This window comes from Rhinolophus hipposideros (assembly GCF_964194185.1).
Source record: "Rhinolophus hipposideros genome assembly, chromosome: 22".
NCBI lineage: Eukaryota > Metazoa > Chordata > Mammalia > Chiroptera > Rhinolophidae > Rhinolophus > Rhinolophus hipposideros.
This window is the reverse complement of record NC_138068.1, coordinates 3785418-3797688: the sequence shown is the minus strand read 5'-3', so window position 1 is coordinate 3797688 and position 12271 is coordinate 3785418. Positions and strand designations below refer to the sequence as shown.

General features: G+C 47.9%; 1 protein-coding gene across 1 annotated transcript in view; it reads left to right on the top strand.

Annotated features, from left to right (window-relative positions):
* VAPB (VAMP associated protein B and C) overlaps nt 1-12271 on the top strand; it is a 47984-nt gene that overhangs the window by 31774 nt on the left and 3939 nt on the right. Inside the window, exons 3-5 of the mRNA XM_081033423.1 lie at nt 6675-6778; nt 10065-10145; nt 11993-12169. Coding sequence (XP_080889549.1) covers nt 6675-6778; nt 10065-10145; nt 11993-12169 — 362 coding nt within the window. The remainder of the gene's footprint in view (nt 1-6674; nt 6779-10064; nt 10146-11992; nt 12170-12271) is intronic.

Below are 12271 nucleotides of genomic sequence, written 5' to 3'. Positions count from 1 at the left end.
CCAGAATGAGAGCTAGTAGAACCTGAAGGCCTGGCCCTGGTCTAATTGGGTAGAAGAGGCACCATGGAGGAAGGCGCTTAGGCGTCTTAGTATCAAACAACAGCCACTGGTAGAATAGGTCCCGCGATAAGAATGAGGCTGTGAAACAGCGTCCCAGTCGGAGCTGCCGTCTCCAGGTGCGGTCTCTGCATCAGCTTCTGCTGGGGACGTGTTAGAAATCCATGTTCTTAACCCCAGCCCAGACGCGGGGGTGCCGTCCTGCCACGTGATTCTGATGCAGGCTGATGCTTGAAGCCCCCTCCTTACAGAGTCAGAGTGCTGGGTTAAACCTTGAGAGGTGTGGTGTATTGAGATGAGAGCAGGGCAGGGGGACCCAAAGGGACATGCCAGGTGGCGTCACCATGATAAGAGGAGGCTTCGGTAATGACAGAGAACACCCCCTGGGTGTGGCAGTGTAGCCGGCAAGTGTCGCACTGTAGAACAAGCAAGGGGGCCTGCTGTGGGGTCACACCAGGACGTCTGAGAAGAGCCAGGCTGTGAAGAATGGAGCTGGGGAGCGCATCGTTTCGGGAGGAGGCTTTCGGTCTGAAGAACATCATGGTGGTGAGTAGGGTGTTTCGGGGGATATTAAATTTGTAGGGGTTCTAGGGCCTGTGCAGGGTAACTGGGTTGGGGAAGAAAGTGGAAAGATCTGGTTCGAGAATCTAGATGTCAGTAGAGGCCTGAGCTGAGGTCGTGGTCATGGAAAACGAGGAGAGAGACGTTGGAAAGATAAGATTCTGAGATTAAAAAGAGGAATAAAGCGTGTGCTGTGGTGCTTGTTAGACTTTTATTCATTAGCTCTGTTATCATTATGCTGCAGGTGAAAATGATCTGGGACTTGCTTGGGTTCTCATCGGAAGCTCTTATGCTGCATTTAATCAGGTCGTCATTTGTGTGTGTGTGTGTGTGTGTGTGTGTGTGTGTCAGAGAGAGGGGAGAGAGAAGAGGAGAGAGAGGCAGCATATATTCTGCATTTCTTCTCTTTTGAAGAAAGTCTGGTCTTACTGGTCCAATGTTTTATGACCCCAAAGGCCGTTTCTTAACAGGATGCCACTTTGCCATCTAATACAGCGGACATCATATCACTCAGCGTTAAGTCGGTGAGTGGTGACCAGGGCTCCAGGCCGTCTCCTGGTTACAGGCTTCTTCTTACTGTAGTATCAGCAGATACATTTTAAAAGTAGGATAGATGGTTCATTTAAGAGAGTTTTATCATCAGTGTCTCTGGTATTCAAGTGAAATAAATTAAGTTAATGGGGAAGCTCTTTTATAGCCTGTCATGGAAAAAGTACATAATTTTTGTCACAATTTGCATGTGTGGAGCTGAAAGAACAAACGATTAACAACATTTATTCTGTCATGTTCTCATAAAGTTCTAGCTAATAGGGTATAGCAAATTGAATTTGACATGAAATGATTGTAGCTGAGAAATACAAACTTCCTTTTTTTTTTTTTTTTTTAAGATTTTTATTGGGGAAGAGGTTCAGGACTTTATTGGGGAACAGGGTGTACTTCCAGGACTTTTTTCCAAGTCAAGTTGTCCTTTCAATCTTAGTTGTGGAGGGTGCCGTTCAGCTTCAAGTTGTTGTCCTTTTAGTCTTAGTCGTGGAGGGCGCAGCTCAGCTCCGGGTCCCATTTTCTAGTTGCAGGAAGCACAGCCCACCATCCCTTCATGAGAGTCGAACCGACAACCTTGTGGTTGAGAGGACGCGCTCCAACCAACTGAGCCATCCGGGAGCTCAGTGGCAGCTCAGCTCAAGGTGCCGTGTTCAATCTTAGTTGCAGGGATCGCTGGCCTTGTGGGAGTCGAGGAGCTGAACCGACAGCCTTGTGGTTGAGAGCCCACTGGCCCCTGTGGGAATGAACCGGCAGCCTTCGGAGTTGGGAGCACGGAGCTCTAACCGCCTGCGCCACCGGGCCGGCCCAAATACAAACTTTTGGACGTGAGCCGGGGGCCTTGTAGAACAGGAGGTGCGGGAAGGTTTGGGAGCTTCGCAGGGCCCCAGTGGCCGCTTGACGCCCTCACTTTTGCTCGCTGATTTGGGAGCCCAGAAGGAAAGGAGCCCAGCTGGGAGGTGGCAGCACCTTCTTTCCCACTTGCTGCTCAAGGTGGAAGGAGAGTTGTTGGGGGAGGGGAGGGCCGAGTGCCCCCCTCCCCCCGAGCTTCTGGAAGTCCCCACAGGCCTTGCTTAGGTTTCAGGAGTCGCCCCTTTGAGGTAGGATATTTGACCTGCCCCCGGCTGTCTCCAGGGCTCCCTTAAGGTGACTGGTTTCCACCATCGCCCACTTCTTTGTGCGCTGATGTGCCTGTCTTCCTCGAAGGTCTAAATGTAAGGTACATCTTTTCTCAGTTCTTTCCATGTCCACGCTGTGGTGATTTGACAGGCAGGGTAGGGTGGTCTGGGCCGGAGTTGTGCTGAGCACGTCTGTAAGGTCCAGGGCCATCGTGGACCTCCGACAGCGCCCCCCACAGAGGCGAAGCGAGCAGTTACAAGGTGGGCTGGTTAGAAGCACGCAGGGAGCCCCAGTCCTCTTCCTGGAAGGGACATCATACATGCTTCTGATTCCACAGGAGGCCCCGAGCACACCAGAAGCCGAGGCATGGTTCGTGTGAAACTGCTTTTTCTCTTAAACTGCAGTTTCTCATAAGCAGGGCACTACCCAAAGCTGCCAGTGCCTTCACTTGGATTACGTAGCCCGTCAGCCTGGCGGGCGTGCCAGGCAGCTTGATGGAGCGTAACACACCCCGACCTGTAGTCCCAGGAGCCTTACACTCTTACGATTGAAGACCCAAAGAACACTTTTGTTTGTGGGTTGTATCAGTATTTTATCATTTTGCAAATTAAACTGAGCAATTCAAAAAGTATTCATTTTATAATCACATTAATAAGTCAATTACATGCTAGCAGGAACATTTTTAATGAAAAATAACTTTTCAAAAAAATGTAATGAGATGTGTTATTTGACATGTTTTGCAAATCTCTCTGATGTGTGGCTTGCTGGAAGACGGGCTGGATTCTCCGTCTGCCTTTGCACTTAGTCTGCTACGAGGCGTTGTTTTGGTGAATCTGTAGCAAGGAAAACCACCTTTACCACAGGCATGTGTTTGGAGAAGGGAAGAGTATTTTTCGTAGCCTTTTCAGCTAATAATGGACAGGATTCTTTGATACTACACCAAAACTTCACAGGTGGCACTGACTGAAAGTTTACTGTGATGGGGCTCTGGAACCACGTCAGTGAACTGTTTGAACTTTGTTTCACTAAAGTGCGTTGGTGTTTCTTGCACTTTGAATGGATTTTGTAATATTTTGTTAGCTGTGTTATACAGGTCTCTCAAATGTTGACATACTTCATTACACAATATCAACAATTCACATTTGTTACAATTTCCATTGCTCTCATTGGAAAAGTCTTTAAGTGTTTGGGAAACTGTGAAGCTCTTTTGGTGGCAAATACATGTTTTCCAAGAGTCTGATTTTTGCTTGAAAGCCCAGATTTAATCATCGGCCAAGGAACAAGCTGTGGTCCTTGAATTGATAGACATTTTGTTCATTTTTTTAAGGAAACAGCCGCCACATACCTGGGTCTGAACAACCACAGTTTTCTGTTGGTGGTTCTTGCAAGTCCATGGTGTTCCATGAGGAAGTGTCAAGTTCAGCTTGTAAGACAAACAATTGCGCAGGGGCTTTTCCTAAGACAGCAGAAGTGCTTTACGTGTACTTCCCGTTTCACTGTGTGGAGTGTTGTCACATGTGGAAATTCAGGAAAATAATTGATTTTATTGCTTCATCTGGGATATTCTTAAGTGAAAGCAGCCTTTTTCAAAAACCTGAGCGTGTGGCAAAGACACGAGCACTGCAGTGCCCCTGCCCGGGCCGTGCTCGCGGGAGCAGTTTTACCCACATAGCTCGACGCCAGCGTCGCTGAGTGCCAACACAGTAGAAGAGGCGTGGAGAGTCTTGGCGTTGCCGGGACCGCAGTTTTGACTTAATGGACCGCCTGATGGGGGTCCCTCGGGGTTTGTGGATAATGCTTTGAGAACCTGCGGTGTGGACTTCTGAGTCTGGAGGCAAAACCGGTATGGAGCGCGGACTAGCTCCATTCTAATGTGCTGGACATGGGACCTGCGGGAGACCGGGAGCCTTCCTAAGCCCTGGTCTTCTCATCTGGAAAAGGAAGACGTGGGCTTCTTTGATGGATTGGTGTGGGGACTAAATGGGAGAACTAACGAAGTGTGCCTTCTGTGGTGCCTAGCGCATAGTAGGTGCTGGGGAGGGCCATTTTCCTTTCCTCCTGGAGATATAGGTTCTAGCCAGGCAGACGTGTCTTGCTGCCCTTTCTCACTTGCACTGCCTCGCGGAGGGGAGAAGAGTGGGAAGGGGGCCGCAGAGCTTCCTGGGCTGTTTGTGTGGGGAGATCTTAGGTTCTCTGCACCCATCAACTCTCTGTCTGACCCAGTGTGGTTTGAGCTAAAGAGCCAACTTCGCTGGCAATTAGCAGTACCTTCTTGTTGCTCTCATTTCCTGCGCATCAGGGCCCTTCACAGATAATCCTGGTTCTGCCTCAGCTCTCAGGGCCTTTCACAGCTCGGAAGCGTCTCAAGGATGAGGCCGTTTTTGCTACGCGAGCTGTGCCCTCTGTGAAGACTGTTGGCTCCTTAGTTCATGGCGTGTTACCTTCCTTACTGCAACACTGTGGGAGTCAGCTTTCAGAAGAAGAATTCGTGGTTTTGATCTGCTGAGGCTGTGTGTCCAACCCAGGTGTGTTCTGTTCCAGGTCTGTCTGTGGGAGTGCCCTTGCCAACTCTGGTGCCAGAGGAAGAGTTATCTGCATTCCGGGTCCAGAGCTGCCGGCAAGGCCTTTGCACCTGCAAAAATAAATTCCAAGTGGAGTGGCCTTGTGCTTTTAATGGACCTTGTCTTCTCTCTGCGGATGGTCACACTGGATTTCGGGTCCTTAGCCCGAACATCCCAATTTTAGTAATCTTTGTTGGTAGCTAGACTCTGTGTCGTGTGTATACAAGTCCCGAGTCTTGAAAAGGTTTCTCATTGATTAATTTATGTCCCGAAGAAGCCTCCCAGCAGGGACCTCTGTAGATCAGAGCATTCAGATGGGTGACGTGGGCGGCCAGGCTGCCTGGTGATGGCGTACACTGGGGCATTGAAATCTGAGGTGCTGTTAGATTTTAATAGACTTCCTCTGTCCCCAAGATTGAAAGGAGCCCTGCACCCCCAGATGGATGGGGGATATTTGTATTTTTACTCTCCATCATATGTGGTTCTAGAAGAGAGGTGACGGTGAGCCTGGGATGGAAGATATGAACCCATTTCCTGTGGGAGTGACTGGTGGGGCAGGAGGGCCGCCGGGCCGCGTGTGGCTCTTTTTCTTCCTAACATTGTGACCCTGAGCAAGTCACTTCACTTTGTTGAGCTCCAGAATCTTCCTTTGTAAATTAGGGCTTAGGATACCTGCCTCTCTGCCTGCTGTGAGGGGAGTGGGTTGTGAGGTTGCAGGGGAGGGCCTGGGAAGCCCGGATGGGGGTCAGAGGCAGGTGTGGGAGCCTGGCAGGTGGAGGAGGACAGCCTGACACTGTCAGAGGCCCCGTGGGAGCCCTCAGGGGGCTGTGAGCAGGGCTCCTCGGCAGACCACACGTTGGAGTGCTCACTCTTGCTCTGGGCTGTGACCGCGAGCACGGTAGTTAAGCTTTCTGTGCTTCCGTTTTTTCATCTGGAAATGGCATCCAAAGCGTACCTGCAACAGTTCCTACCCCTTAAATGGGATTAAATGGGATCATAGTAGGCCTCTGGTTTCTGGCACATGGGAAACGCTCAGTCCACGTTAGCTCTTTTCACGGTCAGGACCACGGGAGGCTTTTCCCACACGCGAAAATGTTAGGTCTCAGGGAACTTAACTGGATTGATGGCTGGTGTAGCCAAAGCCTGTAGCAAATACCGGATTTTAAAGCAGCCGTCGTTTAACGAGTGGGTCCTAAGAAGCCCGTTAGAACAGTAAGGCACCTCACTCAGAGCAGTGGGTGTGACTCATCCAAGGGGAGCCTTTCTGTGAGGTTCCTCTGGGTTCTTCAGGAGAAAAGGGGGTGTAAGCTGGTGGTGTTTTCTCCATGCTGTGAGTGTGCTGGTTGTGAAAACTTGGTAACATTTCATGGGCAAAATTGTACTTTAAGCCTTACCTTGATTTGGGAAATGGGACAGAGAGAAACAGAAACAGTTCCTTACATGCCTTGGATTATTCTCCTTTAGTCCCTGAAGAGAACGTTGGGATGTTTTCTTGAGCAAAACAGGCATATGGTGTTTGCCTGGTTTACCTGTTCTGTAAGGCCTGTGAGAGACACCTGTGATCAGAGGACTGGGGCTCTCAGAAGACCTGGGTCCCAGCTCTGCCACTCCCTGCGCTGTGACCTTGGGCAAGTCCCCTCGCTTTTCTGGCCCTCAGGTTTGAGACCTGAAAAGTGGACAAGTTGCTGGTATCTTGCCCTGCTCCTTCCCCCAGGGCATCATGCGGCTTAGATGAGAGAACCCTGGTCAACTGGTTTACAACCAAAATACAAGTGTTAATAAATGGCTGCTGGCAACCAAGCTCTGACTCTCCTAATGAAATATTTTCTTTCTCAGTGATGTTACAGCCTTTCGATTATGATCCCAATGAGAAAAGTAAACACAAGTTTATGGTTCAGTCTATGTTTGCTCCAAGTGACACTTCTGATATGGAAGCACTAGTAAGTACTGAACGCTTCTTACTTTGTTTCAGTAATTAAGAAAAATGTCAGGTACAGAATTGTGGGTGCATGCATTTCCAAATGTTTCAGAATTGTTTTCAAAGGGGAATGGTGTTTTCAAGAAGGTTTGTGCTTTGACTGCCTTTATGGTTTTCTAGAACTTTGATTTTAACATTATATGTAACTTTCCAGAATGCTGTTCTTTTCTGGCTTTCATATCTTAATTTGCTTCAGCCGTTGCTTGTTCTAATGGGTTGTGTCTTGAATGGTTTGAGGATTCTCTCCCTTTATCCCCCATCATGTGCTCCTGTTCATTCTGGGGAATGTTTCTTACCCTGTCTTTCCCATCCCCCAGGACCCAGAGGAATGTGAGAGTGGAATACTAAATGGCCTTCACCCCTTAAGAGTTTTTTTGGCTTGGTTCTGATAAGCATGGTTCTTTTTCTTTCTTTTTTTTTTCTTTAGATTTCTTCATTTTTCCCCCTGCTTAAATACATGTTTAACTCTTGTCTCCAATTTTGGCAAAAATAAGATGACTTTATTTTCATAAAATAAATAAGTGATACTATATTATTGATTTTTCTGGCAAAAGATGACAATGGAAATTCCAAAGTTAGCTTGTTAACACATCTGAATATATCAGGGGACATTTTGGTGCTGAGTGAGAATCACTGGATGTAGGTCAACAGTCCAGGCCGCAGTGCCAGCCGGGGCGATCGCCTGCTCCTCCCAGTTTGGGAAAGAAGGACAGGAATGCCTCCGCCTGTTCATTGCTTGCCAGCCTGCCAGCCCAGACTAGGAGACCGAAGTCGTCCAGGGAAAGCCTGCGAGTCTGAGTTGGCCTGACTCACACTGCACTGCAGTTTTTCTCTTTCAGAGTTTATATGAGGGGCTGTTTCCCCGCACAGCCCATCTTTGTGTCCCAGTGTCACCACACAGCCTTTTCTTTTAGTCTTGGAAAAGTATAACTGACCATTTTCATGGGTGTTGAACTTTTGGGCAGGAAATGAAGGGTAAGCCAGATATTTTGGGGGTTTGAGAGAGATCATTGATAATAGGCCATCTTCCTTTTCCTAAGAACAATTACTGAGGCATCCACTGCTTTTGCTTTTATTTCCAAGAACATGATGTGTCACTTCATGTTAATTTGTATGAAAACAAAATGTATGGCAAATACAAAATGTGCAACGCCCGAGAACATGTCCTGTTTGGCTTTGCTGCATGGCTCACTGAGGAGAGCAGGGGCTTGGGTGTCTGGGGGTGAAGCTGAGGCCTCCTCCTCCTCATAACTGGCCTGGCGCAGTTTTCGTTAACTCTGGAGGGCTTGGTCACCTGCAAGGGGGATAAAAACCTGGTGCTCACGGCTGTGGTGGGATTCAGGCTGCAGCACCCCTGGCCCAGTGTCGGCCGTGGCTTTACCTGCGCTGTTGACAGGCCAGGTACTCTGCACAGTAACGGCGGCTCCTGCTTCCTTTCTTGTGTGATCATTTTTATAACAGTTGAAGAATTTTTTGTATGAAATGTACATTGTAGGATTTTTGGAAATATAAAAATGAGCAAGAATTAAAAAGTTACCTGTAATATCTTTATACTTGACCTAACCGCTATTCATGAATGAGAGCCTTGTGCTTTTTCTTTATTTTAAAATATTTTTTTATTTTGATATACAGAAAGTTGAAAAAATGGTAGTACAGAGACTACTCATATAACCTTTACCTAGATTTACCATTGACCATTTTGCCACATTTGCTCTGTTTCTGTCACAGACTTTGTTTTTTTCTGAATTACTTGACTTGAGACGCAGACTTCATGACACTTCACCCCTAAATGCTTCCAAACAAGGACAGTCTCTTACACAGCTGAGGCAGTTACCATTAATTTAATAATACTAGCTAATAGAGAAAGCCGTCGACAGCGTTGTTTCAGAAATGACCTTTAGTTCTTGTTCTGGTAGAATATGCTCGCCCTTTCTTGTTTTCCATGACTGAGTTCTTTAGAGTCTAGGTCAGTTGACTTGTAGAATGCCCCCCATTCTGGATTTGCCCGGTTATTTCCTCTTGATGGATTAAGTTCAGGTTAAATGTGTTCTGGCAAGAATACTGCAGAGGGATGTCCCGTCTGCATCATACCGGAAGGCATTTAACGCTGGCTGGCCCCCTGTTGGTGACACTAAGTTTGATGACTGGGTTAAGATGTGACTGCCATCTCCAGTGTCAGAGCACATTTGCCCTTGGTGGTTAAGGGGTCAGCTGTGACACTGAGAGGACCGGGTGCTGGGCGACCATGGCATGTGCTGCCCCCCAGCAGTCTGTCACCAGGGGTTTTGCACCAGTGCTGAGCCTTGCCTGATGCGGTGCACGTGGGGACACATGCGCGCGCGCGCGAGTGCCTGCCGAGGGACAGCCTTAAAGTCGTGTTTGCAGCTCCTTCACTGAGTAGCCTGTGGATTCTCCCTGTGTAATTCAACGCTCTTCAGGATGATCTGAATGGCATGCGATTCCGTTGGCTGGATCTGCCCTGGTTTATCTGGCAGTCAATCCCCTACTGTTCCACGTGTTTGTTTCCCATTTTTGGCTCTTGGTACGTGTGTTGCTCTAGCTGCCTCCTGCATGGTCCTGGGGCAAGGGTGGGGGGCTTTGTTCCTTTTCTGTATTGTAACCTTCCTTCTGTGCTGGCCTGCAGTTCTCAGAACACCCTGAACGCCCGTCCTCCACTGCCAAAAGGAGGAGTAAACCAGGAGCGCATCGTCCCAGGACATGGATTTAGATAGGAAGATGTCCGCATGAGCTAACCGGAGGGCTGGGTCGGCCGCAGGGAGGGGCTCCCCGCTACTGTGCTGCGTGGTCTTGGCAGCATGTTTCCCAACCGCTCCCAGATAGTGTGAGCTCGCTCTCAGAAGGATGTGCCCTCCCAGCAGGTTTGGTTTCTGGAGGAGAGCCAGTTACCGCTGGCCATCCGGATACCGTTTGGAAAGTTCCCCTTTGTTCAGTGGTGGTCCTCTCCGTTCTGGGTGCTCCCACAGACCAACGACAGCAGGAGCTTTGGGTCTTGAAGGAGTCAGGTGCAAGACCCGGATTTGCTAAGTGTGAGAAATAGTCAGCAGAGCGAGTGTGTTTAATCTTGTCATGTTGAAAATATGGAAATCTCAGCAGACTTAAGTTCTTTATTTAGTATACAGCAGGGCTTTCTCATTAAGAGTGTTTTTCTGAAATTGTCAGTTATAGGAAGAAAATGATTCCTCCAGCAGCTTTATAATATCCTGATTATTACATTTAAATTGTTTTAGTGGAAGGAGGCAAAGCCGGAAGACCTTATGGATTCCAAACTTAGATGTGTGTTTGAGTCGCCAGCAGAAAGTGATAAACCGGTAAGTATGTTCCTAGTTAACAATAATTGAACGCTACAAGCTGATGCTTATTCGCATACCATCCCCCACCAAACCAAGACTGAGGCTGGCGAATTATTTTCCTTCTTCTGGTGTATGAAGAAACAAAATAAGCTGAAGTCAACAAATAAGTGAGCCCTCGTGAAGTCAGCCTTCGAAAGACGTGTGGAAAGACAACTAATTAAACGGTTTTCGCCCTGCAAAGTATACCCTGTTGGCTGTGCAAATATCACAAATCCCGAAGAGCGTCTTTGACTTGGCAAACTTATAGGTCACTGTTAAATGGGGTTAAGACTGAACGAGGGAATAATTTGCTGTTTATCATGGTGCTTGATAGACAGGTGGTAAGCACGTAGGTTTTGTTTCATAAAGTGCTTCCTGGAGGTTTTCCAGTCCTCTCCCGCAGCACCACCTTCCCCCAAATCCCACCTTTTCCTCCTGTCAAACCTGCTTTTAGAGTAGGATTTCTCACCCTCAGCACCTTAACATTTGGGGTTTGGGCCGGATACTCTGCCATGGGGTCTGTCCTGGGCCTTGTAGGATGCCTGGCCTCCACATACACCCTGGTGTGACACACGGAAGTGTCTCCACCCACAGTCAGATGTGCGGGGTGGGTGGGGGGGCATTGGGAATTGCCTTCTGTGCCGAGGGGCTGAGGGCAAGGAGCGACTCCCTCCAAGCTGCCTGCTCACTTTTCTCGCTGTGTAAAACCAGGGCTAAGCTTGTCATGGCCTCACTTGTGGCCAGTTGAAGACAGAAGACTGTATCTGGAATGCTAATATAGACCTCCCTTCAACCTAGTCGGAAAAACTTAAATTGTATTAAAAACGCAGTTTGAAATACAGGCAGAATATTAACTGCCCTGGCTGTTAATAGCTGGGTTAGGACACAGGGATGCTCTGAGCGAGTGTTAGTACCATCCATAATGACCTGTAGGAACGCTGCTGATTTGTGTCAGAACTGCTGCTTAGTATTCTTTCTGCTCGGTAATTGAGCGCTGTCGTTATTCTGTTCCTTTGAGTTGTACATTGTGTGCTGGGAAGGTCAGTTTTGAAGGTTATGAGACCTGTATTCTGGTCCTAGCTCTGATACATTAGCTTTGTAGATTGGATCCTTGCCTCTCAGGTCTCACTTGTCTTACCTGGAAAACAAGGGTGGAGCTACGTAGGTGGGTAGAGGTAGTTCTGTGTGCTGCATGGAACCCCGGGCAGTGGTCCCAGTTATTCCCCCAGCACACCTGAGCACCTCCACGTCCTCTGCAGCCCCACTGGCTCATCTCCAGTCAATGTCCAGGGGGTATCACAACAGAGTCTTGGCAGGGAAAATGGGGTGCAGCTTCCTCAGACTGAAATGGTGCAGACCCTGAGCTTGTATCACCTTCATCCCAGCTTCCAAATTCTAAGTTGGTGAAATAAATCGCCCTCTGGCTTCCCTGGCTTCCCACCCCCGCCCAGCCAGTCCTGGGGATGTTCAGATCTTCGTGGTGACAGTAATTGGTGGCTAATAATTCCTGAGCTTGCACAATTACAGTATGCTAATTTTTGCATGGCAGGAATTGGATAGTACAATATGCACAGGCCTCTTTCTTTGAAGTATTTGTCTCAGCCAAACTTCATTATTTGCCCTTATCCATAATTTCTGGGGCCCAGTTGCTTTAGATTATTAAGATACTAGATAAAGTGATCCATTTTTAAAATAAATGTGACATAATACAGTGTGGATGAAGCGCTACCACGTGTGGTGTTTGCTGAGAACTACTTTACTTTGCATAAAAAAAGTCCTTTATTACATACTTGGTGACACTTGGGCTTTCATTTATTTCTGAACAGCATGATGTAGAAATAAATAAAATTATATCCACAACTGCATCAAAGACAGAAACACCTACGGTGTCTAAATCTCTGAGTTCTTCTTTGGATGACACTGAAGTGAAGAAGGTGATGGAAGAATGTAGGAGGCTGCAAGGTGAGCTTCAGAGGCTCCGGGAGGAGAACAGGCACTTCAAGGTAATGATATTTTATTTTCTGATCGTCTACAGAAAACAGGGCCTTTTTCACTAGGCTCTTGGATGGGGGAATTGATGAACCCCGGAATGTGTAGCGTTGTTT